The sequence below is a fragment of the Hippocampus comes genome, unplaced genomic scaffold (genome assembly GCF_001891065.2).
Source record: "Hippocampus comes isolate QL1 unplaced genomic scaffold, H_comes_QL1_v1.1 scaffold3, whole genome shotgun sequence".
NCBI lineage: Eukaryota > Metazoa > Chordata > Actinopteri > Syngnathiformes > Syngnathidae > Hippocampus > Hippocampus comes.
Genome location: NW_017805133.1, coordinates 383048 through 408080, shown reverse-complemented (window position 1 = coordinate 408080; position 25033 = coordinate 383048). Strand labels below are relative to the sequence as shown.

The following is a 25033-nucleotide window of genomic DNA, read 5'->3' as shown; positions in this document are numbered from 1 at the left end:
CCCAACTGTCATTCATCAGGCCCGATTCAAGCAATGATAAAGGGAGGAAGAGGAGAGAGATAAGGTCGCTTTTCAAGGGTTATCCTTGAGGGAGCCAAACTTGCAACATCCTGCCCCCCTGGGCCCCCATGCCCCCCCCACCCCACCACCAACACCGCCTACCACTGTGGTATAATCCTTTCCGCAACAGATATTCACTACCATAAAACTAAACGCTAGCGTCATCTGCATGTCCAATGAAGTATGGCGTTTTTAAAATCATACATAGATCATTTAAGTAAAAACAGCAAGAGGCAAAAGAGTGATCCCTGAGGAAGACCACAAGTCAGTGATTGGAGCTGCGAGTCAGCTCCACTTTTTGTGATCTGTCAATGGGATGTCCGCATTTCGGACATCCCATCTATGGAAAAAAATGACCAAAATGGACATAGGTGTTTTTTCCACAGGACAGCGACGATGTAATGCTTATGTAACTCAAAGCTCCAACATTTTCCTCTTCCTAGGCGGTACGTTCACGACAACGTCAGGATTATACGGTGGAAACAACTCCTTAACGAACTCGACAGGCTTCAACAGCACACAACAGGTACGACTGACAGATTTTTTTTTTTTTTGGGATCCTCTTGCTGCTGATCGATTGCAACAGCAGACTTTCACCATGTTACATTTCAGCCGGGACACATTTGAGCATAAATCACTCTGGATGTCGCACGCCTTGTCCGCTGGATTACCTCCCGTACCGCCTCTCACATATGTCCTGTGGCACAGAGGGGAAAGCACATACACACAAAAGAGATGCTTGTCCAGATGTGGGAGAGAGCTGACATGTGTTCGCATTTATGTTTTTTGGAATCTGTGCGGTAAAGTAGCAATAACGGTGAAGGGCATATCTCATATTACTCCACCAGAATAGAAAAAAAAAAATCAAAACGTTGCCAGTTTTCCACCTAAGTACGCATCTCTTCACAGGAGTACCCGGGCTATCCTGCCTTTGGCCAGGGTCAGTACGCTCAGTATTACAACAGCTCGCCCTACACGTCGCCTTACATGACGAACAACAGCAGTCCCAGCACGCCCTCAACCACCACCACTTACACCCTACAAGAACCCCCAGCCGCCATCACCAGCCAGGCCATCACGGACAACCCTGCAGGTAAGAGATTCGGACGCCAATTTTAAGTTCAAATTCACTCGAAATGATGACCGGTAACTGACAGAGTAGCAGCGCTAGCAATAAGATAAGATAAAATATCCTTTTTTTTGTCCCATACTGGGGAAATTTACAGTCTACAACAGCAAATTTCGGGGGTAGAAAGAAGAAAAACAAAGTGCTAGCATAATAAGCTAGCATTGGCACTGTGAACAAGCAGAGATTAGCCACGGCCGCTACGGTGGTCGCATGACGTACTCATGTGTTAGCATAACACAAAATGTTAGCTGTTTGTTTCCTTTTTATTATTCATTTTGGAGAATTTACTGACAATTTAAAAAAAAAACTGCAACAGAAACATGAAGACAAAACGTCCTTGCGAAGAGCCGACTGCCATTTCTTTTCATCATCCGCCTTCCCTCCAGCAGAGTACAGTACCATCCACAGTCCATCAACCCCCATTAAAGATTCAGATTCGGATCGATTGCGCCGAGCCTCGGATGGAAAGTCACGTGGCCGGGGCAGGAGGAACAACAACCCGTCGCCGCCGCCCGACTCCGACCTTGAGGTAGGGGTGAGCTCGCTACCTTGGCGACAGACGCCCTCGCGGGACCTTAATCCACTTAGCGTATGGGCTGACACTTCGCCTTTAACGCGCGCGATGGGCATTAATTCATTATATGAAACACTTCCTTAACCAGGCATGAATAATTGACACGTTGTGGAATCATGACTCACGCATATCATATATTAAGTTCCCTTCTCATTATTTAACAATTAGGAGGGTGATTAAGGTGAGGTGGGTTATACCAGGGGTGTGAAAAGTACACTCACGTTTTATTTGAGTAGATGTGCAGAGGGATAATCAGAAGTGGGGATCTGCGGACATGTACTTAAATCGCAAGCGGCTCATTTGATGAGAAAAACATCTCATGTCTGTTGTCACGCCGGCTAACCGCAGTGACAATGTTCCAGTCCGGCGCGGATCACCGAGTACTTTTCCGCACAGAGTTGTGAGTGCCTTTGTTCACATCAGTTGTTATCCGGCACAATTCTGGATTACTACGAGACCCAATCCAGTTAGCTTGCATGCTAGCTGGTGGCTAATGCCTCCTGTTGCAGTATGGAAAGCCATGAGTAGACGGCAGATTTATTTTTCCAGCTCAAACATTAAAAAAATAATAATAATAATAATAGGACCAACAAGATGATCGACAAAGTAGCATCCATTAGCGATTGGTTTCATGTATTCATTGGACATAAGCACAGCATTTGAGAATGGCGACAAAGGCTTGATTTTTTGGGGATTTTGAAGCCTCATTTTAAAATCATTTACATTTGGCAAGATTGTTACGCTATTCTCTGCGGTATGTCAAATTAAGAAGACGTTTATATTCCCTTTACAGGGACTTTAAGGGCTAGCTAACTTTATGCCATCAAAACAGCATGTTATTGCATGTTAACATATCTCGTGAATTAGTTTGTCCCCGATCGATTGCGCAAATGTAAAGGGGTAAGGTATAGATGGGCGGCGAGGACCGTCGCTGCGGCCGACGCGAGCAAATGGACAGTGGTCCCTACGGTGCGCGAGTACACGCTTCCCGGCCTATTGACCAGCAGGATCACCTTGCAGCAGAGACAGAGCGCCGCATCGATTTTGACTCTTTTTGTTTTATTTATTTATTTTTTTGGGGGGTCTGTCCGTTTTTGTGTCCAGCGAGTATTCATCTGGGATCTGGATGAAACAATCATCGTTTTCCATTCCTTGCTCACGGGCTCCTACGCCAACAGATACGGACGGGTGATTGATGTTTTTAACGTCGAAATTATAAAAAAAACTTTTTTTTTTTTTTTAATTGTAACATCAGAAGCTGGATTATTACATGAATACATTTCTGCCAATAGGGGATGTCCACAAAATCTTTTCAGAATGGGAATTTTTGATACAAGAGTTTGCGCTCCCACCCACATACAGTGATGAAAAACCAAAATGCTTTGTAATTTTGTTCCGCTTGTCTTTTGAGTATGCAAGGTTCAAATTTGGTACTGATTGGACAAAAGTGCTTGGGACAAGCTTGTCTTGTCTCTGGAAATGGCAGAAATTTACCCCAAAGTGGCCACTTCAAACCAAAATGGCAGACTCTGCGTGGCATTTCGGTCATTGATTCCTGAGCCTTTTTTTTTTTTTTTGTGCGTTTACTTATGATAGGCACACCTACTTTCCAAAAAAAAATAAATAAATCTAACTGGTGTGACAGAGACCTGTGATTCTGAAAAAAATATGAATTAGATCATCTGAATCTACAAAATGGCCATTTTAAACAAAAATTGGAAGACTTTTTTTTTCTTTTTCTAGTCATGGACTCTTGCAACATTTTTGTTGGTCTGCTTATAATTGACAAGCGTACAGAATTTCATTTTGCTCAATAAAACGGCTTTCGGGGGCTGAATTTTTTCACCCATATGATTGTTGTTTTTTTTTTTTTTAAATCATGAGTAGATGGTGCATTTAATTTTCCAGTTCTAACATAAAAAAAATTAAATAGGAACGACAAGATGATCGACAAAGTAGCATCCATTAGCGGTTGGCTACACGTATTCATTGGACATTTGCACAGCATTTGAGAATGGAGACAATGGCTTGATTTTTTTTGTGATTTTGAAGCCTCATTTTAAAATAATTTACATTTGGCAAGATTGTTACGCTATTCTCTGCGGTATGTCAAATTCAGAAGACGTTTATATTTCCTTTACAGGAACTTTAATTAAGGGCTAGATAACTTTACGCCTGAATTTTCGAAACTGCCCATCAGGGGAAGCCAATGTTGTGTCTTAAAGTGATTTATTTGGTTCTAAGATAGTCCACGACTAAAAATTCCTGACCGGAACTGGGAAATAGACGGTGGAAGCAGTTTGGCGCGTGGTAAGGAGATCTCATCGGGCAGATAATTGCTTCTTTTTTTAATAGCTCCAACAAGGCTTGGCAAGTATTTGCCCGCAGCTGTCGAAGTGGTGCGTGGCTTCCTTGGGGCACGGCTCCTTTGGGGGGGCTCGCAACAGTTGCACAGGATGTCTCCTGACATGCTTAAGTGTGCCTTTTTCTCACCCCCAAAATGAGCACACTGTTGCTTTAATTAAGATTTCTCAAATTTTTCAGGGAACAAAATCCAGAAATAACTGGGAGTAAAACTGTGGAATATGTATGCAGTAGATGGTCACAAACATATTATAGTATAAAGTTATTTTCCCTGTGACGGCACAGCAGATGAAACGTTTACTTTTCCACGGTGCGCTATTTGTTATTCCATTTAAATTGCCTCTCTAAATTTAAACTTTCTAAACAAACTGTTTTTGTGTTGGGGGGGTGGGGGGATAAGGCAGAATCTCATGGTTAACTTTCGAGGTCATCCATTTTATATGGCTTCCCAAGCTCATCATCCACTCACTCGTGACGAGATCCAGCTACAGTGCAGCGTGGCGGATTTTACGCAGAGACACAGCATCCGCACTTTTCAGACTATTACACGAGTGGCTCACTCACAATAACATCTTTCACACCAAGGATGAAGTGGAAAAACAACCGGAGATGCTTGTTTTTTTTTTAATTTATGGGGCAGATAAATGGTTTTCCCGTAAATACATAAAGACGCTTTTAATGACATAACAGAACAGCAAGGCAGCCATTTTGGATAAAATGTCAAATGAATATTTGGAGGGCACATTTAGTCAAGTCAAGTACAACTTTATTGTCAAATATAGAGACAGACCTTGGTGATTCACATCTTTTTTTCAAATTGAGGCATTAAAAAAATGTGCTTATGATTCTTTGAATGAAAAGAATCATCAAAATTTGGAGATACCGCCCACGATTTTTCGCGAAAAGGAGACGCACCCTGATATTTGGACTGCATTGTTATTTATAGCAAGAAAAAAAATAAATAAAATCATGAAAATTATAACCCAACGCATGATATTTTCATCACAAATTCCATTTGGCCCTCCGAGGGACTTTAGAACTCGCAAAATGGCCCCTGATGGGAAAAAGCGCCGTGGTGGGAAAAGCCAGCGACGTTGCGAATCCTCCATGATTCAATGTAAACATCTCCACCTCCTTTAAGCTCCTACTCTGGCCTGCCCAATGGCGCTCCAGCTGGCTTGAGCCGTCAAAGCTTTATGGGGGCGAGCTGCCTTGATGCCAATTAAAAAGAGCTGATAAGAACAGCGCGGTGTTTATGAGAGGGGAAGGAAGGGGTGAGGGGGGGGGGGGGTCACCAGCCATGAGGGGAAAGTGTGGATACGCGCCTATTTATAGTGATTACGGGGAAAAGTGTTTTGTAACGTTTTGTTTACACCAACCAGACAGTGGATGACTTGAGCGACAAAGGTGGGCGGGTTGGCGGGTTGGTGGGTTGGGGGAGGTGGGGGCACTTTCTTTTCTGAAGTAGTTTATAGATGTGCCTTCCAGATAAGCTTTGAGTGAGCACACTCCACGGTTGCCATTTTTAGGGCTCTCTTCAAATCGCTTTTTAAGATTATCCTTCCCACAAATAAACTAATTTTTGGGGGGTTCAAAGTGCCTGAAAAATCAATTTCCCGCCCCCCTTGTGTGTGTGTAGTTCGGTGAGAAAAAAGTCCCAAACACAATCCCCAGCCAGCTCACGAAGAAGGGCACTTGAAAAGTTAGAAAACGTCAACTCCGTACAGCAGTTGACACATGTCAAGGACAACAAACACAACAACAGATAGTCGGCCATTTTAGTTTGAAACAACCATTTTGGGCAAATTCCAGAGCTTGCAAACATTTGGAGAAAAAAAATGTGCCTGGCATGAGTTTCAGCAATCACTCGCAATTGGGTGGACGTCTATCAAAATAGGAGCGGCGAAAAAGTCTCAAGTGCCCACATTCCGAAGCTGAACAGCAAGGCGGCCATTTTGGGATGAAGAAAACATTTTGGGCACAAATTCCATAAAAAATGGTACCAAAAGAGTGAAGAACAAATAGTCCACCGTCACAGACACAAACTTTGGCTATCATAACAGGCCACATGAAAAAGTCTCAAAAGAAATATTGCCTCAAATTGAACAGGAAGTCGGCCATTTTGTTTTGAAGCAGTCCTTTCGTGCCAGTTTCTGGGGTCATACTTCTCCAGTTTTTGGACTATTCGGAATTCGCACAAATGAGCCCCAAATGATTGGCCCATGAAAAAGTTGTGTTCGATGGGCCGTTCATCATTGCTTGGAGCTTTTCTTTTATTATTGTTTGAACAGCCAGAGTGGGAAGTAGTGAGCGGGACTCGAGCTGCTGTCACATCCTATAGAAATTCAGATAAAACGGAGCCCTTATGGAGGCGAGAGTGTTTCCTGCTAAGGAGGCGTACATTGGAGACCTGTGGAAGTGTGTGTGTGTGTGTGTGTGTGTGTGTGTGTGTGTGTGTGTGTGTGTGTGTGTGGGTGCGGGTGCGGGTGCGTGTGTCTGAGACCACTGCTGCTTCTTGGCATAAGCCTCAGCTCGCTCTCAACACAGCATGCTAGACTGGGAATAAAGTAAATAAACAGTGCAGGGTCGCGGGGCAGGCCTCTTTCACCCCCAAAACAAAACAGTGCCCCCATCAAATAGCCCCCGCCCCCCATATCAGAACAAAGGCACGGAGACGCTAAGATCTCTTGACACTTGAGGAGCAATATGTCATTTTGGGCCGTCCAAAAAAAAATAAAAAATACCAGACGCTTGCACAGTCAAAACAAGCGCTGGTTTGAAATGCCAAGACAAAATCAAAGAAAATGGATTCAGTCGCATGTTGCAGATGCAGTGTCTTGTGTTGTGGCGGTTGATGTGGTCATTTTGCGGAATCGTTGCTGAAACAGGTTTTTGAGTGTAAAAGCAAGTTTCCGTCTTATTTCCTTTGAATGAGGGCGACCCAGAAATTTCCATCCGTGCGGAGCCTTAACAGAGTTGGAATGATGCTTGTGGGCAATGCTCGGGAGGGATTTTTTTTTTTTTTTTTTTAAAGACACAAAAATGAAAAAAAAAGTCTCTACATTTTGTAATCACTTAAAAATCGTAACCCACTTTCATCAAATTCGAATTTTTGCTTTCATTCCCAAAATTGCAAAGCGTGAACCCCTCAAATGTCTATATTCCTGAAAAATGAATAACGGGGATCTCCAAATTGTTTTATTACATGTGAAAAAAAAATTGAAAACAAAGTATCTCCAAATTTTTTTCTCCCTCCCCACAAAATTATGTATATCTAAAATGTTTTGGGGCTTTTTGCTAACATTTCCCGCGAGGCTTGATTTGTTTGAATTGCGCGGCGGGCCATCGGCTGGCGCCCCGTCGAATCCAAATTGACACGGCTACGAATTCAAACGGCAAGGTTCAAGCGCAAAGCTTGCCGAGGCGGTTGCGCTGTTCTCGTCTGCAGCGAAAACACAAAAACATAAGCGCTATGGGTCACGACAGCTAATCAGTAGAGAGCTCAGGTGAGTTTTCAGGTGGTTTAACAAGCTAATCCCTGCTTCTGGTCCCCGCTAGGCCTGTTTTCACTCCCAAAGCAGCTGCAGACACAGATCAAAAGAATTTAAAAAAAACTCACCTTTGCAGCTTCGCCTTTGTCCGAAGCAAATCTGCAAATTAGAAATGGAAGATATCCTAAACATTTTTGTCATTATTTATCGCCAAGTCCTCTCATGTCACATGATCAACCACAATTTACAGAGAAATTGGCATTTTGGTGTCAGGAGATTTACCTTCTGAGGCATCAGCGCAACTCTGCAAGTTTTTATTTATTTTATTTATTTATTTTTTTTTACCCTCTAAATCGACCACCCCCAACTCGTACTTTTTTTTTTTCTCTTTCGAACAACGTTTCTCCCCATCTGTGGCCCGTAACAAAGACTATTGTGGTCCTTTCTGCACCATCGTAAACGCGCCAGGCCAAAACTTTCAAGTGGGCCTAATGTCTTTTTTTATGAGGACAGCCTGCTGAGAAATGATTCGAGTGGAACCGGCCTACTTTCACCCCAAATAAAAGAAGATAAAGACACAGATACAAAAAAAAAAAATCAAATCAAATCATGATTTCTGTTTGTTTTCTTTCAGGATCCGCCGTCATCAGTATCATTAGGACTACGGATGGAAGAAATGATCTTCAATTTGGCCGACACACATTTATTCTTCAACGACTTGGAGGTGAGTCTCTTCTTTTCTTTTTTTTCCTTTTTTTTTTTTTGCCTTCTGTTTGATGATTTAGTGTTTTCCGAGAGCTATAAAGTGTGACCGCAGCGTCCATAAGAAGCAACTGCTTCATAGCGTGGAAGCCTCCTTCTCAGTTATCAGTCTCATACCGTAGACGCATTACTTTCCGAGCCCTCGGGGGACGCCATGAATTTTACATGTCAGTCGTACACCACCCCCCAACCGTAGCGGCGCAATTTGTCAGGCTTTAGTGTTTCTGCGCCCGACTCCTTCTGTCTGTGCGTCACGCTGTGTGTTTGGTGTCGCTGTCCACCTACGCCGCACGTTGCTTCCCACACCGCGCGGCGCTCCGTGAATTTCACTTCCATGTGCTTCGCGATGCAAAAGACGAGCCGAGCCGCAACTGTTTTTGAGATTGTCTGTCGGTCTGGGTGGCTAAATTATTTGATGCCTTTCCAAAATGCCGTTTTGAAGGCCTTCGTTTTCCTTCAGACAAGTTACACATGCTAGCCGTGGATCACGCGCAAACCCAGCACACATCAAACATGTACGACTCATAGCTTATATGAAACATAAACATACCTCGCTTTTACTTTGCAGCGTTAATGGGAGTCCTAATGTCGATTCCGGAACAATTCGTGCCACAGTGGAGAGGTGCCAAATGTGGACTAGCATGCAAACTCGCCAAGAGCACGAGAGCAGTCTGTGTAGATGCCCTTAAATCAGGTTCTTTGTATTTTGAAGAAAGTGAAGACCCGTTCCTCGGCACAATTCAGGAGAGGCCGCCCCATTCGGACAATGCTGAGACGTTAGCATAGCCAAACAGAGAAAGGTAGACATATGAGTTGGCCATACAGTACTGGGAAACAAGCTAACATGTTTCAAGCGAGCAACCTGGACAGGATTGATGAGGATGAAGAATTTTACATGTTGCCCTGTCATCCAATACTAATATGCTATCAGTTACATGCTAATATAGCACGAGAGTGCAACCCGCCAACTTGACAACAGTTTTATGAGTATGGTATATAAAAGGCGCTAAAGCAGACCGATAACTATGGTGGGTGGGCACTATTTTGAATGACAATTGATCAAGTGCTAACATTCTAACTGTTGCTATGCTAACCTTAGCAAGAGACCACCCCGGACGGATTTTGATGAATATTTCACATCTTGTCCCGTGGTTGAGTTCTGAAGCGCTAACATGCTAACAGTTATCATGCTAATACTGAGTAACTAGAGCAGACCCACAAGTAGTTTTAATGGGGAAAAACTAAAACACCAAAGCGCTATCAGTTGATGAAATTGTTATAATTCCCTTCCTGAACGGAGCCTAATGTCCGAACGATTATTTCTTCAATATGGGACTGTTGGTCGCTCACAGTGGTCGGCCAAAGAGGAGCCAGATTTTGCCAAAGGTGTATTGATCTCTCCCCCTAAAGGCCAGCCAGGCTGCATCACATGTTAAGTGCAATGCCGAAGCAGTCGCTCTTCCTCTCCGCTGATTTACTGTACAGTCATCCGGGTTCGAATAGCTGCGGCTTAAAACGGAGTGTGAGCCTATAAATACCTCCGCCGGCAGCAGCAGCAGCAGTTATGTATTTAAGCATGTGCAGAAATGCATATGGTCCATCTAATTTAGTCGGGAGCCATAAAGGGACACCCCAGAAGGCTGTGCAGGAACACAGGTGCAGAGTTTAGTGCGAGTGCGAGGGGGCCATCAAAGTCTTAACACTGCCTCGGTCGAGCCAGAACATGAAATATGGCCGTGGCAGTTGACTCAATGTTCGTACTGTATTTCCTGGCATATTAATTTGACACATTCATTCATTCTTTTAAACATTTTGTATAATTTGTTTTCAATACAATACAGTGGTACCTCTACTTACGAAATTAATTGGTTCTGGAATAAATTTCTTAACTCGAACATTTTGTAAGTAGAGACGCATTTTCCATGTAAATGCCCTAATCCGTTCCAAGCCCCCCCCCCCCCAAATTTCAGACATAAATGTTTTCTAAAGCATTAAAATGCATTAAAATATGTAACAAATACATGTTGCAATGAGATTATTGCACAATGAACGAGAGTTGTACATAAAGAAAAAAAAAACAAAGAATAAAGAATAAAAATAATGGTCATTTAACTTTTAACTGCATCATCGGGTTTTTTTTGCCCTGTTTAGTTCCTGTTCTCTCTCAGAAGCGTTTTTTTGCTTGGGGTTTGGTAAAGATCTGATCCACGGAAGTTTGCTTTTGTCGGCTTTTAACAATCCTTCGAAAATACCTTCGATACATTGAAATTTCTTTCATAACAAGAAGCAAAAATAGACGTTCGTAAATAGAGGTACCAATGTATACAATTTTATTTATTTTTTTTAATGCCAGAAACGGTAAATACGGTGCTTAAACTCAAGGACAAGAAACAATAAAAATCCACCATTTTGTCTCCTGATCCGCAGTTTTGAGCGGCATAGCCAGTAAGGAAACCCCACAAGAATGAGACTTGTGAGTTTACGATAGTTCCGAAACGCTCCTGCAGCGTGTGGGAACAGGGGGCCTCTAGCTCAAGCTCCCCCCACTTACGCTCTCCTCTCTGTGGGGTACAGGGCCGGCCGTCTCCCGCCCCCCTTCCTCCCTGTCCGGGTGAAAAAACAACTCTGAAGCCGTGACACCGAAAGCTGCCTGCTTTTTATAGCTCCCCGGGTTGAAGTGAGCACTCGGGCCTGTTAATGAGAGATGCTGTGAATTGCACGCTTAGCTTGTGCTACAGGCCTCCAGAGTCTCTTTGCCGCGGGGCCCAGTCTGTTGGTTTTAAGTCTCGCCGAAGTCGGGTTCAATCGCGCGCTATTTCGTCAGAATGCTAGCTTGATGTTTTTTTGCTTTTGCTCGACACCTGTGCGCATGTGTGTGTGTGATTGTTGTTTTTTTTGGGAGGGGGTCGGGGGGGGGTCTGTCCTGTTTGGGAAGACTTCCAGTTTTGCAAATTTCCGATCACTCTGACAAAATCCAGAATCTATCGGGGCTTTCAAAACAACCCCCATTATTGGTACATGAAAGGGTTCATCATTTCATTATTTTTATTTCCAGCTCATTGAAACTCATTTTGCTCATCGCCTTGCCAACCAAACCGAATTGTAAAACCACTGAATCACACCAAACTGAATCGTTCCCAGCGATCAAGATTCCACTTGCTCTCGCTCTCGTTTGTAAAAACAGCATCTCACTCCACTTTTGTTTGGTTCCATTGGTTGAATTAAGTCATGGCAAATAGTTCAACCATCATACCCGACTCATTTCGTATCATGACAATAAATACAATTTTTCACGACCATGCCAGTATTTTGTTTGCCACTGTTTCATTTCAGGAAACGACAAACTGTTTGGCTATCAGACCCAACTAGTTCTTATCCTGAAATCAATGGGCAGGGCAGTCAAAGGGTGCCAAAATTCCTCAAGCTAGCAGTTTTCGGTGTTGATTTAAAAAAAAAATGTTGTTAGTTTCCTGTGATTTTGTTCAACAAACAGCTCAACCGTCATCGCTGACTAATTCTTATGTTGACAAAAAATCCAATTTGCCATCGTCATCACAGACGCAATCGATATTTGTGTTTTTTTTTTTTTTGCTTGCCGACGATGTTTGACTTCGGTCTTGACAAAACAATTCAACCGTCATACCCGACGAGAACACAAAAATTTTGCACGCCGCGTTTCCCCTCGCTCCTGTGAATATTTGTCAAACCAGCATACGCCTCTGCTTTTGTTTGGCACCGTTGTTTGAATTCCGCAACTGTTCAAGCGCGGCTCGGAATGAAGTAGCTTGGAAGAACTCTCCCTTTGTTACCCCACATCCTGTGTTTGACCTCCAGGTATAATCACAGACCCCCCCCCACCCCTACCCTCCTCCTCCAGGTCTATACCTGCGGTGGGAACTAAGAGGGGGAGGAAGACGGCGGGGATCAGTGAATGACAGCCTCTACCGGTAGAGTGTCGGCGTCGAGAGCCTGCGAACCCGCCGATGAGCCTCTCTCACGCGGCATTAGGAATCCCGCGATGACGGCTGTTGTCCGCGACGTGATGAACCAAAAGTCATTACGCCGCGAAACCGGCGACATTTCTTCGAAAACGGCAGACAGGAAACCAGAGTGGGAGTGGGGTGGGGTGGGGAATGGGCTCGGCGTTTTTGCCGCATTGGTGATTAACCTTCGCTTTGGTCTCCTCCGAGTCGCCATTCCCGGGCTATACAGGAAGAGTCGGGCCGTCATCGCTTGATTGCTTGATGACAGACAGCCGGGGAACAAAGAAGCCTTCTGAGAGCTTCCTCCCCCCCCAGCTGAAAAAGTTTTCAGCAAACAAGGGAAAACACAGCGTGCCACAGACAGGAGGAGAGGTTGAATGATGGCCAAATGGCATCCTGTCCTCAATTACTGCGCGTTTTGTGGGTGTTTTATCCCTTGCGCCCTGCTTGAAATTGCTACGTTTCCCTCGTCATTCGTAATCACCACATTTGATCGCGATGGTCATCCTGGCGAAAGTGTTCATTGAGTCGGAAGCCATTGGCATGATTGTTCTTCGGATAAATAACCGTTGGAGGTTATTTCTGGCGAGAATGGCATTTTGCGAAACAAAACGGCGTCGAAAATTTTGCCCCGAAGCAAGTCTAATTTAGTAACATGAGATTTGGTAGACATGTCTTTCACGGTAGACCCACAAAAAATGCCTCAGGAACTAATATCCAGAGACAAGGACTGGGTGTCAAAATTTAACTGCGCCTCGAGATTTCAGATGACTGCTGCCAAATTTTAGCCACGCACGCTCATCAAATGGGAGACATTCAATTGCAAGAAGTTTGAGTTTCCGATTTTAAGGGCTTCACAGAAACATTAAAATTTTGCAGGGATCTTCATCCCGGCTAATATGTACATGTTCATGTCGTGACCAAAAAAAAAAAAAAAAAAAAAGGCTCAGTTGTGTTATGGAAATACTTCACAGAATATTAATTTTTGTAGACTTTTCCATAACAAGTAGAGCCACAAAAAAGCTTCACGAACCCATGCCACGGGAAAGGGCGCCGTTTTGGTTCGAAGCTGCCATTTCAAGGTCGACCTCCAAATCTCGACCATTTACGCTTGACAGATGGACGATGCTCCGTCGCGAAGAATTTCGCTCTGTTCATCGCCGCTTACAACTTTTGATATTCACACGGGTGCTTATGAACCGAACAGAACAGAAAAGAGTCCCTTTCTAGAGTACAGTAGGAACATCTGTTCTAGGTTAACGGTGATTGTAGCTTTTAGAGAGAGCGCGGTGAGCAGGAAGAGAGGGATGGTGGGGATGGGGGGGGGGGAATGGATGGAAAAGAGATGTTCAAACGCTTCTGAGAAAGTCCCTCGCAATTGTCGAGGCTAGTCAGTCTCTTACGCCCAAAGACTTATGCGCTACTTTCATTTGTATTCAGGGAGGCATTATTCCTCATGCAGTGTTCTGACCATTTCACCCAGGCACCGTAAATTTCCCGGCACCGCCATTTTGGCCGCTTTCCATTTTGACCATACAGCTGTAGTTAACGGGCCTGAACCTGCACCGTCCATCCATCCATCCATCCGTGGCTCTGCGGTGTTTACGAGGCCCTCAGAAGTGGCTCCTAATGAGTATGTGTAAGGGGTTACTGTACGACATTACTCACGGCCAAGCTCCTCCATTCGCTTCCTCCCCTCCCACCCCTGGTCCTCCCAGGGAGTCCGGTGCAGAGGTTTATGTGAGCCCCAGCAGGGAACTGTAACTGTTTTTCAGATGCCCCCCCACCTCCCCGCCCCCTCCAACCGCCCTTTCCTCTTTGTTCGGTCGAAGCAGGTTGATAAATGTCTCTGTTGCGGTCCTAAGCCGCCAAGCCTACGAATCATTCCCCCTTCGTAAACCTTTCATGATGTTGAAGACGTTCCTCCGACGGTGACCTCCATGTTCCAGATCATGTCGGATCTAACCTCAAAGACTGAACCCAACAAGCTGCGATTCGGCGGTTTGGCCCGATGAGCGGTTTGGTCATTGGGCTTGCTTCATTAGTAGCTAATTACTGAACAATTGAGGAATTCCAGTGCAAAGGGTGGGGGGGGGGGTTCCTCTAAATGGAGCCTTTATGAGGTACTTAACCCGAGGAGTCATTGCGGCTTTTTCTAAACAAGCAAAGCTGCCTCTGCCGAGAAAAAGCAAAGCGAGGACACGAAGCTAGATGAAAGATAAGATTTCAGTTTTAAGGCAGGCTGTGGTATACAGTATAAGTATCCTTCAGTGTATATATACATATATATATCGCGTGGTACCTCTACTTACGAACGTCTCGTCATACAACATTTTCAAGTTAGGAAACCCCTCAACAGGAAAATATTGCCTCTTGTTCCGAAAGAAATTTTAAGAGACGAAAAGATAAAAATACAGTATGTGCCGCTACTCGCAGCTCCGAGTTTCCTGAACGCAACATACTTATAGCTGCTCTGCCATTGGCTACTACTGAGCATCATCCTGGCATTCCATTGGCTAAGAGGGACCTCTACCGTATGTGTCTGTGTGTAGATAGATCGATAGATGGATATGTGTCGATGCAGCGTCCTCGTCATTCGCCTCTCGGGCCGTGAGGCGTTCCGATAATTTGACGTAAATGTGAATCACCAAGAAAGTGTTCACCAGTCGGGCAGTTAAAAGTGAAATGACCATCATTTTTATTCTTTATTCTTTGTCTTTTACATTATTTACAACTCTCATTTATTGTACAATAATCTCATACATATTTTGATGCATTTTTATGCTTTAGAGAACATTTATGTCTGAATTTTGGGGGGCCTTGGAACGGATTAGGGCATTTACATGGAAAACGAGTCTCTAATTACCAATTTTCGAGTTAAGAAATTTATTCCAGAACCAATTCATTTCATAAGTAGAGGTACCACTGTGTGTATAGAGAGAGAGAAATGATATCTGAAGGCAGACCCTAACGTTTGGCAAGAGCCAACCCTATCTTGGCTCTTTGGCTCACCGTGCATACCACCACCTGCACTTTCCGCTCCAGCAGTTTTATTAATTTATTTATTCATTCGCAAAGTCCGCACTCGAGTATAACGCTGCATCACAACAAACTGCTGGGTGAGTTTCTCAAAAGGAGTGAAGTCGGTAGCTAAAAACTCCATCTTGTGGACCGCGAGGCCTCCATGTGAGGTCACTTTCGGCTTTCGACCCGCTATCGGTGTGTGGGAGCCTCAAAGAGGGAAGGTAAAAGGGCCACGGGGTCAAAGTCTTTTCCTCTTTGGATCCCGGGGAAGGAGACTTTGGCGAGAGAATGGCTGCATTAGAGCGGGGGGCTTGGAGACGGAGGGTGGGGGGGAGTGGGTCAAGATTTTAATTCTGTTAAAAGAACAGCTGGTTTGAGTTTCTCCTCACCTCGCTCTCCCCTTCCCCTTTCTCCGCGCAAATCCAGGGAGATGAAAAATTTGTTCAGAGGGGAACCAGTAAAATCGAAAGGGTTTACGGTCCAAAGCCCTTACCCTTACCCTGCTCCGGCGTTAGGAATGCAATAACGTCAGCGTTTGGCCTCGCGTACATTGACTTCGAACCAGGAAGTTCCACTGGCTGTTTGGGTGTCCTAACAGCCGGATGGGATTTAATTAAAAAAGGCTTTGACCAAAAAAATTTCTGGAGGGATTTTTTTTCCAGACGTGAGAAATTATTATTTTTTAATCATTTTAACTCCAAACAGGTGATTCAGGGAGCCGTTTTTTTAATGTCTTTTGCAGGAAAAAAAAAATCATGAGCCTGTGCTGGATGACATATGAAACGATTGGGAACGCGCGACAAAAAAAACAAAATAAAATAAAAAAATTTAAAGGAGGCTCGAGACTTTTTAGTTGAGTGTTTTGCTGATTTCATCCTTTTCATTAATTTTTGTAATTTTATTTTTTTAATTTCATTTTATTGATTCATTTTAATCAGCGCTATTTCTGTTTGCCGTGATATCATCTTATTTTATTTAGTTTTAATGCGAGTGTGCCGCCATCGTTTGAGGTCCTGACTCAGTGCCTGGTGGTCTCCCACTGTTTGCCTGCGTTGGGATCGCCTCTGTCCCTGCGAGTGGGCGGATTCATTGGAAAATTAATGTTATCGTATCCTGTTGCTGTGCCTTAGCGCTGAACAGTCTTCATGGTCCGTTTTTTTTTTTTTTTTTTTTTTTTTTTTTTTTTTGCCACCGATGTCGCTCATTGGTTAAGCGTTTATTTGATCATCATGATTACGTTTAACGGCAATGATAATGGTTGCATGGTTGTAGTCTCCAGCGCCCACTTCGGGACTCTTGTTTTTGTGAGCAGTGCGGCGCGTGGCATATTTGTGTCTCTGGTTAGACCCAATGATGGTCATTTCACCAGATGAGCGCTGGCGGGGCCAGTAGATCTGTAAGAAGTCGGGCTGTCCCGCTGTGGGAGTGATCAAAGGCGACAATGATGGCTACTCAAAGCGCCACTTTTATTCACTTGAAATGCGGCGCGCTAGAGCATCGACATGACGTGACACCGGCGGCGCCAAGTATTAGACCGACTTCCTCTCATCTTGTTTGTCAGAGCTTCATCATACAAATACAATGAAGGCGACATGATTTGACATCTTTTTTGTACCTTTACATCCACAATTCTTAATTACGACCTGTCACCTCCATTTTCACTCTGCTGGGTGATTTCCTAGCTTCAGGATTGAGTCCATACTCGAATTTTTTTGATTCACGCTAGCACTCCCTTACATCTCTTTATAAGTGGATGGGCGTGCGGGGGGAGGGGGGGCACTCACACTCGCGCTCGCCTATAAATGGAAAACTAAGAACAGATTTTCTTTCACCGCCGCTCTCCGGCAAGCCTTGAGCCGGCCGGCTGGCCGGCCGGCAGGCTGGCTGGCTGGCCCGGGGGCTGTGATGGTGTGTGGCGCGGCAGCAATCAGAGGTCATAATTTCATTGGCGGTTAGCATCAGGTTCAATTTTTCTAGTCGGTTACATTTAGCAGAAAGTCTGGATTGTGTTACCGCTCGCCTCGGACGGACAGACGGAGCTGGAAGAATGGTGGGACCTTTCCAAGAAGAGCCAAAGAGAAGAGTATTAGCGCGCACGTGCGCTCGCAAATGCACGATTAGAGCCAAGGTCCCCTTTTTATACAGCCGCCTTTATTTATATACATCAATGCAGCGAAAGATGGCGGCTCAAGTACAAACCCGTGTTGCTGAATCGGCTTTTTTTTTTTTTTTCTCTCGGTTGCCTCTCTTGCCTATGACGATGTTGGGGTTTGTTTAGACGGCGCTGGTGAGGGCACATGGGAAGAATTATGGCATGTGCTGATTCAGAAAGCTCTCCGACGAGGCCTTTCAACACCGGGGCGACCGGCCAAATGCCAGCCGGGGTTCTTTTTTTTTTTTAAACGGCGGTGAAAAATGACAGCGAGCACGCAAGCTCGCGCCTGGCAATTTTCTTCAATAAAGACGCCTATCCAAACACTTAAAATAGATGTGGGGGCGTACTGAAAGGTTATGTTTTATGTTTTGCCAGGAATGCGACCAGGTGCATATCGATGACGTCTCTTCGGATGACAACGGTCAAGATCTTAGGTAAATTGCTGACTCATCTGGATTGACGTTTAAAAAAAATAAAAAAAAAAAACTACCTACCTGCCAGGCGTCTGCCGAGGATGAGTAGTTTTACTTTAATTTACTCGTATGACTGTTCGGACTGTTTAAATCAGGGGTGTCAAACTCATTTCACATTGTGGGCCACATACGGATAATATAAATCACCAAAATATCATCTCTTTCCTTTGTTTTGGAGTCAAGAAGCATTGATTGGCGTTTTCATATCATTTGCTGCATTGGGTCGATCTCAGTGACAGACTGAGACTGCTGTTTTCTTCTCCGATCAAAACAATGATGTTGTCTTCTACTGTGATCAAAACAGTGTGCCCCCTCGCGGACAATCCATGAATTGCATTTTATTTAAAATATTCATTCTGTGTCTTTCATGCATTTTTTTTTCACTTTTAAATAATCCCGCGGGCCGGATCGAACCTCCTTGGCCGTATGTTTCACACCCCTGGTTTAAATGCTCAAAGACCACCCCCCAAAACACTCTTGCAGTTGAAGCGTCCAACTTCATTTTGCCATTATTTCCTACGGGAATAAATTGTGGTGCAAGTCACGTCAAGGCATTGACCCACAACGTTTTGGTTTTTCTCTGTCCGGCCCTCAGCACGTACAACTTTGGCGCAGACGGCTTCCACGCGGCGGCCACCAGCGCTAACCTCTGCCTGGCCACAGGTGTGCGCGGAGGCGTGGACTGGATGAGAAAGTTGGCCTTCCGCTACAGACGGGTGAAAGAAATCTACACCACTTACAAAAATAACGTCGGAGGTATTCCCCCACACCCACCCCTCCCTCGCTAGTTGGGTACTTTTCCAAGCGGTCCAAGGCAAACAATGTTCCCGAACACTTGCAGGTCTCCTGGGCCCGGCCAAGAGGGAAGCCTGGTTGCAATTGCGAGCAGAAATTGAAGCCTTGACGGACTCCTGGTTAACACTGGCACTGAAAGCACTAACGTTAATCCACTCAAGGTAAAAGTCCACTGAGAGCGGGAAAAAGGGGGGAGGGGGGGGGCTGGTTCCCGGGAAATCTGGATTCTAATGGCGGAGTTTTGGGGGATTTTTTTGTACAGGTCAAACTGTGTGAACATCCTGGTGACCACCACGCAGCTGATCCCTGCCCTTGCCAAGGTCCTGCTCTACGGCCTGGGCATCGTCTTTCCGATTGAAAATATTTATAGCGCAACCAAAATAGGTAAAATGTTGCTCTTTTTTGGGGGGGGGGGGGTTGTCATGGGTATTTTTAAGGAGAGTTTTGGTGGCACCAAAGAGATTCGGTGGACAGATATGATTGACGTTTACGTCTCTATATGCTTGTACGCAACTTCAAATCGTGTTTGTTTCCTTTTTTCTTTTTCGGTGATACGACCACAAAAAACATAAATGGAAAAGGGTAAATCGGGTGATAAGTCGAGACCGTACCAGCTTATTGGTGGATATTTTTCCCCCTAAGTAGCAGACAAAACAAAAAAGTTGAGGGGCATATGTTGACATGTCATCAAGTTATACTGTTTTACTCGATTTAAAAGGCCTTTTTGACCAGATTTTGACACAAAAATGTTCCCCAAAAAGGCTTTTTTTTTCCTGACACAAAAAAACTCATCGTCAGATTTTCAAAATTCTTGCTCCGTTTTGCTCATTTTAGGGACCTTTGGTCATGTCTCTACGTAGTTTGCTACTATTCTTTATCCTCTGCAAAAACAACAAAAAAAAGCGTGACATTACCGAGTATTACTGATGAGTTGTGACTTACTGACTGTTGTGTATCTGTATTTTACCACCGCCTAGTGGCCAAGGCGAGCATATCAGAAGGAGCTGCACAATGTCCAATGAATCGAAGCCAAGGAGCGGCAAAAATGACTTTGTTCTTCGCATTCTGTTTAATTATGCCATCACGATACGTTTTTATAAATAACAATAAAAACATAGATATATTTTCCTCTTTATAAACACATTAATATTTAGTGTTGGGTTTTTTTGGGGGATGGGAGGGGTAGCCTGGAACAGATTAATGGCATTTCTATTACTTTGAATAGAGAAAGATGATTTTTCAGTCGGTCGATTGAGTGAAGCGCCACGGTGAATGACGAGACGTGGCGTTTCTGTAAACCGCCACTCGGTGACAGCATCGTCCGATTTTTGTCTTCAAAGGACGAGTCGTTTGTTTGGCGGTTTGAGGGGTTGTTTTGGGAACACGTGCTACCAAGTGACGAGTCCGGGGAGATCCAGTCCAACAGATAGGATTGATATTCACCCTGTGAAGGAATAGGCCTCATCAACCCGGGGATTATTTTCTCTGAGCGGGGGCCTCTCTCTGCATATGAAACCACTTCGAGACATTTATGTCATTCCACAGCTCGAGCAAAAAAAGAAAAAAAAAAAACAGCCCCCCCACTCTTCCTGCAACCCTGTTTCCAATGCAAAATAAACATCATCCCCTGTGCGCTGTTTTGAGGGCTTCTTGAGAGAAATCTTACGTGACTCTCTCGGGGCGCCGCTCATCCTTTCATCTTTTGATTCTTCCCACACAGGTAAGGAGAGCTGCTTCGAGAGAGTCGTCCAGAGGTTCGGCAGGAAATTTGTTTACATTGTCGTCGGGGACGGCGTGGAAGAGGAGCAAGGCTCGAAAAAGGTAAACGATCCGCAGATCGGGAAGGAAGGCGGACTGGGTGTGAAAGGCTTTGAAGCAAAGCGTCGAATAGCTTCCATGTTTTTGTGAACCTTCAATCGGATTCCTCTTTGACATGAAAGTCACCATTTTCTTGACCGAATTTTGTCCGCACTTCTCGCCGGACCTGCTCTCTTCTTTTCTGATGGAGTTATACAGTCTTGGAGGTGTTTGAAACGATGTCTGCCATCTAGTGGTGAAAACTGCAAACATCTTTAATTTAAAAAAATAATTTGAGGGCCACGTCGAGGGACAGGGGTGGGCCATGCGGCCCACATGCAGCCACCATTACTGATCTCTACTGAGTATTGAGGTATTGACATTTGGTTAGCAAAACTTCCAAGTCGTGGGGGAAAAAAAAAAAATCCACTGTTGCCACATTTAATCTCATTTCGTATTATATGAACCACTACTTTTAGTTTTTGGTACATCCTCAGCACTTGGTTCAAAATACTTAGTGACTTTTTTTTTAAACTTGCGCTTGGGGAATACTCTTTAAAAAAAAAAAAAAAAAAAAAAAAAAACTAAATCTAATGGTAAAACGAAACAAAAAGGTAAACGCAAACTAACAAGCCTGCTCCCAATACTAATCGAAACTAACGGAAAAAAAAAAAAAGAAAAAAAGTCACAACAAAATAAAAACGAACTGTAATGAAAAATCGCAAACTGTTTTAACCCCGCCCCCGTCATCTCCTCTTGAAAACGGGGAAGCAAATATCCTCCACCACCTCATGACATCCCCGCATTTGGTATCTGAGTCGAAGAGAGAAAGTCTTTGGTGTTTAATCTGAGCTCTTTCCTTCGACATCTCAGGTTTGGGGAAGGGGGGTGGGGGGGGGGGTCGATGCGTCATAATTATATATTCCCGCTCGGTGCCCTCAACTGTGTGAAGGCGTGTAATGCTAGACCGTCCCTTTCAGCCATGTTGAAGGCCTACATAAAGGAGCCTTCAATCACAGGAGGATATTGGCTGTGTCGGCACGGGATGGAAAAAGCTCCCCCGCTTCTTTAAGTCGACTGCTTCCTGCTGCGGTGTGTTTACCAGGGGGGATTCATAAGTGATAAGCTATTTCTTTCATGCCATGTATTGTACAGAAAGGTGTGTAATATGTGTGAAGTACTGTTTTCATGCTACGATATGTTCACAGATGTCCTCTCTGGCCTCAACCGCTTCGCGAGAAAAGCACAGCTTTTTTTTTTTTGGGGGGGGGGGGGGGGGGACAAACAAAAAAAAAAGTGAATACTCCTGGCCCAGATAGCATCTCCATACTTTTCAACTTGAAAAGCCAAGACAATTTACAAAACAAAAAAGCCCGAGAGCTTTTTAAGGGTCACTGCAGGTCCTCCTAAGCGGAACTTTGGAGAGGTTCTACCGCTGATAAAGGCCAAGGGGGGAGGGCGGGGGAGTTTCTGGGGACAATGGAGGAGCTCGTTACTCCACCTGTGAGGAGTTCCTTTCAATTCTCCCGTGACTCGGGTTTCCCCTGCTGCGTCCTCACTCGCCTTGGGAACAGCCCGCGGCCCTTTGCAGGGGGGGCACGGTTAGTGGTCTAAAGCTACATCTACGCGACTAATTCATCAATTACCATATTTTGGTTTTCATGGGAGAATTGTGGACTCTCAATTTCTGATTTGGACACCTGCTTGCGAAGAGTTTTATTCGGGCGGCTAAACTAGCAAGAGTTCGTCAAACTGCCTAGCCCAGGAATTCAACAACAATGGCTGCCTTAAAAACAAAGTAGCTTTTTTTTTTTGGTACCTCCCGCTATGATAAATCTCTCCAAACAATTTTGGGTTGATCGGTGAAAACTGGTGTGAGCCCACAAAACGGCCAGCTTTGAACCAAAATGGCCGACTTCCTGTTAAATTGTGGTCATGGCGAATTTTTTTTGTCCATCTTGTTTGAGAAATGGTTATCCAATTTTGGGTCGATTTGTTACACTGGTGTGGCGTTGGGTATTTTCTGTACTTTCCAGGCTGTTTTTTTTTTTCCATGCTGATATGTTTCAGTGAGTGACCCGTGGCTTGTCGTTCCCTTGCAGCACAACATGCCTTTTTGGAGGATTTCCAGCCACTCGGACCTCATGGCCCTCCATCACGCTCTGGACCTGGAGTACCTGTAGCAACATCTACCTGGTGTTGGCTTCTGCCTTTTCCAGATCACGCTTGGGAGGGGGGGAGGAAACCCAACACAATCGGCCCCTTGTGCTACGTGTGGTGTCTCATCTTCCAAGAGAAGAGGAGGACGGTCAAATGTGCTGACATCCGGTCACACTTTGTCTTAAAACTTTTTTTTTTTGTTTGTTTCTTTGTCGTCGTCGTCGTCTTCATCCCGAGAGGTGAATTTTACAGCCGTGCTTACTGTGAAAATGGACTGCCTGGACTTGGTTGGGGGGGTTCGCAGCCTGTGAGGCTTTCCCGGTTTGTTCGTCCCTATCACCTCCACGCTAGCGCTTCTTATTTATGAACTCCGTAAGAAGGCAAAAAATAAAAAAAAATAAAATAAAAAAAAATAAACACGTTCCTGAGGACTCTCCGGGCTTTTCTAATAATTTAAGAAAAATGACAAAAAACTTTATTTACTGAGACAATCCTGTACAGAGTTGGTTTGGGTTTTTTTGTTTGTTTTTTTCTGAGCGTGTGTAAAAGTTTGTAATCACTGGACAATTCCTTCCTTATATCCATGTGCTCTCTCGAACAGGAAGAGGAAAAAAAAAAAGGCTTTTTTTTTATTGAACAAAAAAAAGCTTGCAAAAGTGTTGATGATGTGTTCCAAGTTTGTTAAGTAAAGGAAATATGTAGATAATTGCATTTTTGTCCGTTTTGTCAAGAACAAATTTAATCCGAACAGAAACCCCGGACTCTCCTTCGTCGGACTACGGCGGATCTGCAAGAAGAAGGGCTGCGCCGCAGTAGGAGTGGTCACAGCCAACTTCAGTCACGGCCAACCAACGCCGCTCCAGTCATTTCCTTCAAATGAGGCATGCTCATCGGAATGATTTCAAAAATATCATCAGCGTTTAACGCCCGCTGTTGGCATATTTATAAATAAAATACATCGTGCTAGACCAGCTGTCTACTCTGGCCACGGTTAGACATGGTCTGCGCATGCCACCAATTGTCACTCCGCCCGGCACAGTCCAAAGTCCAAGGTTGGTGCACTTGCCTCACGATTGTCTTCAATAACATGTTTGCGCATGGGAAGAAAAGGTGCACTTTCCCATTATGTGGTAATTGCCACTTTGAAAAAATGATATAAAATGCATTTCAAACTCTTGCTATTTTTTTTCATGATGGGGTGTTAACATTTTGAGGGACAAATTAGTATTATCTTATTATTATTATTATTATCTATATCAAAACAAGCCTGGAACGTTAAAAATAAATAAATAAAATGAACCATGGAAAAACCATTTAACCATTAAATACATTGAAGCCCTTCTAAATGTTAAACACACACACACACACACACACACACACACACACACACACACACACACACACACACACACACACAGTAGTTTAAATTTACAAATTCACAGTTTAAACATGTCCCTCAAACTTGTCGGCCCAACTGAAATTTTGGACTATTCCACAAGTCACACATGCCACAGCAAGTTTCATCATTCACATCCTCTGCAAGCCGTGGGAAGGCCAAAAGTAAGTTTGCGCATTTATTTTTCTGTCTATTTGATTATATTTCTATTTAAAAAATAAACGAGGGGGTGCTGGGGCAAAATTATGTTTGGACATTATTTGTTGATCTTTTATTGCCACGTTGTTTGTTGTTGTCTGGACTAGATAAGATAAAATGGTCTGTTGTTATTTTGAAGAGCGGTCATTTTGCAGCCGCCGCGGCCTAACTTTGAGACATGTCAGGAGTTGGCTCATCGCTCCATGAAGCAAATAAAAACTGGAGCGGGTCGGCGTCTCGACCAAACCATCAGGCCAACATGCTTATCCGATCTAGTTAAATAAAATATGCTTCTGAGTGGTTTTCAAGTGTCTTGGTATTTATAATCCAGAATTTGACCATCTGTTCATATTCATGCGGATATGGAGAAATTGCAAAAAAAATAAATAAATAAATATAATGTGCTTTATGGCCTTCTATCATTGAGATTTATTTTTTTTGGGAGGGGGGGGGGCAGTCATGGGTCTGGTGTATTGTCTGGTTAAAGACACTTTGCTGCCCATTCCAATTTTCTATCAAGCCAATGTATATGAAATCAAAACTTGTTTATTGTAAGACAGCTTAACTCGTTGCTTGCAAGTGGATTTTGATAACAATTCACATTAAATCATGATCGCAATTTTGAGGAGAGAAGGGGGGGGGCAATTTTTTTTTTTTTTTAATCGTTCAGCC

At 44.1% G+C, this 25033-nt stretch overlaps 1 protein-coding gene and 1 long non-coding RNA gene across 2 annotated transcripts in view; one reads left to right on the top strand and one right to left on the bottom strand.

Moving 5' to 3' along the window:
- The window catches only part of LOC109513697 (uncharacterized), a 49664-nt gene extending 40499 nt beyond the window's left edge, over positions 1–9165 (bottom strand). Inside the window, exons 1-2 of the long non-coding RNA XR_002167847.1 lie at positions 8931–9165; positions 7747–7777 (exon numbers count right to left, since the gene is read on the bottom strand). This is a non-coding gene — a long non-coding RNA (uncharacterized LOC109513697). The remainder of the gene's footprint in view (positions 1–7746; positions 7778–8930) is intronic.
- Positions 1–23470, top strand: part of eya1 (EYA transcriptional coactivator and phosphatase 1) — a 44228-nt gene extending 20758 nt beyond the window's left edge. The window contains exons 10-19 of the mRNA XM_019866297.1: positions 970–1153; positions 1576–1718; positions 2868–2951; positions 8253–8342; positions 17918–17976; positions 18611–18771; positions 18857–18971; positions 19073–19194; positions 20531–20631; positions 22710–23470. Of these exons, the coding sequence (XP_019721856.1) occupies positions 970–1153; positions 1576–1718; positions 2868–2951; positions 8253–8342; positions 17918–17976; positions 18611–18771; positions 18857–18971; positions 19073–19194; positions 20531–20631; positions 22710–22790 (1140 nt within the window). The 3' untranslated portion in view covers positions 22791–23470. The remainder of the gene's footprint in view (positions 1–969; positions 1154–1575; positions 1719–2867; positions 2952–8252; positions 8343–17917; positions 17977–18610; positions 18772–18856; positions 18972–19072; positions 19195–20530; positions 20632–22709) is intronic.
- Positions 23471–25033: the final 1563 nt, after the last annotated feature.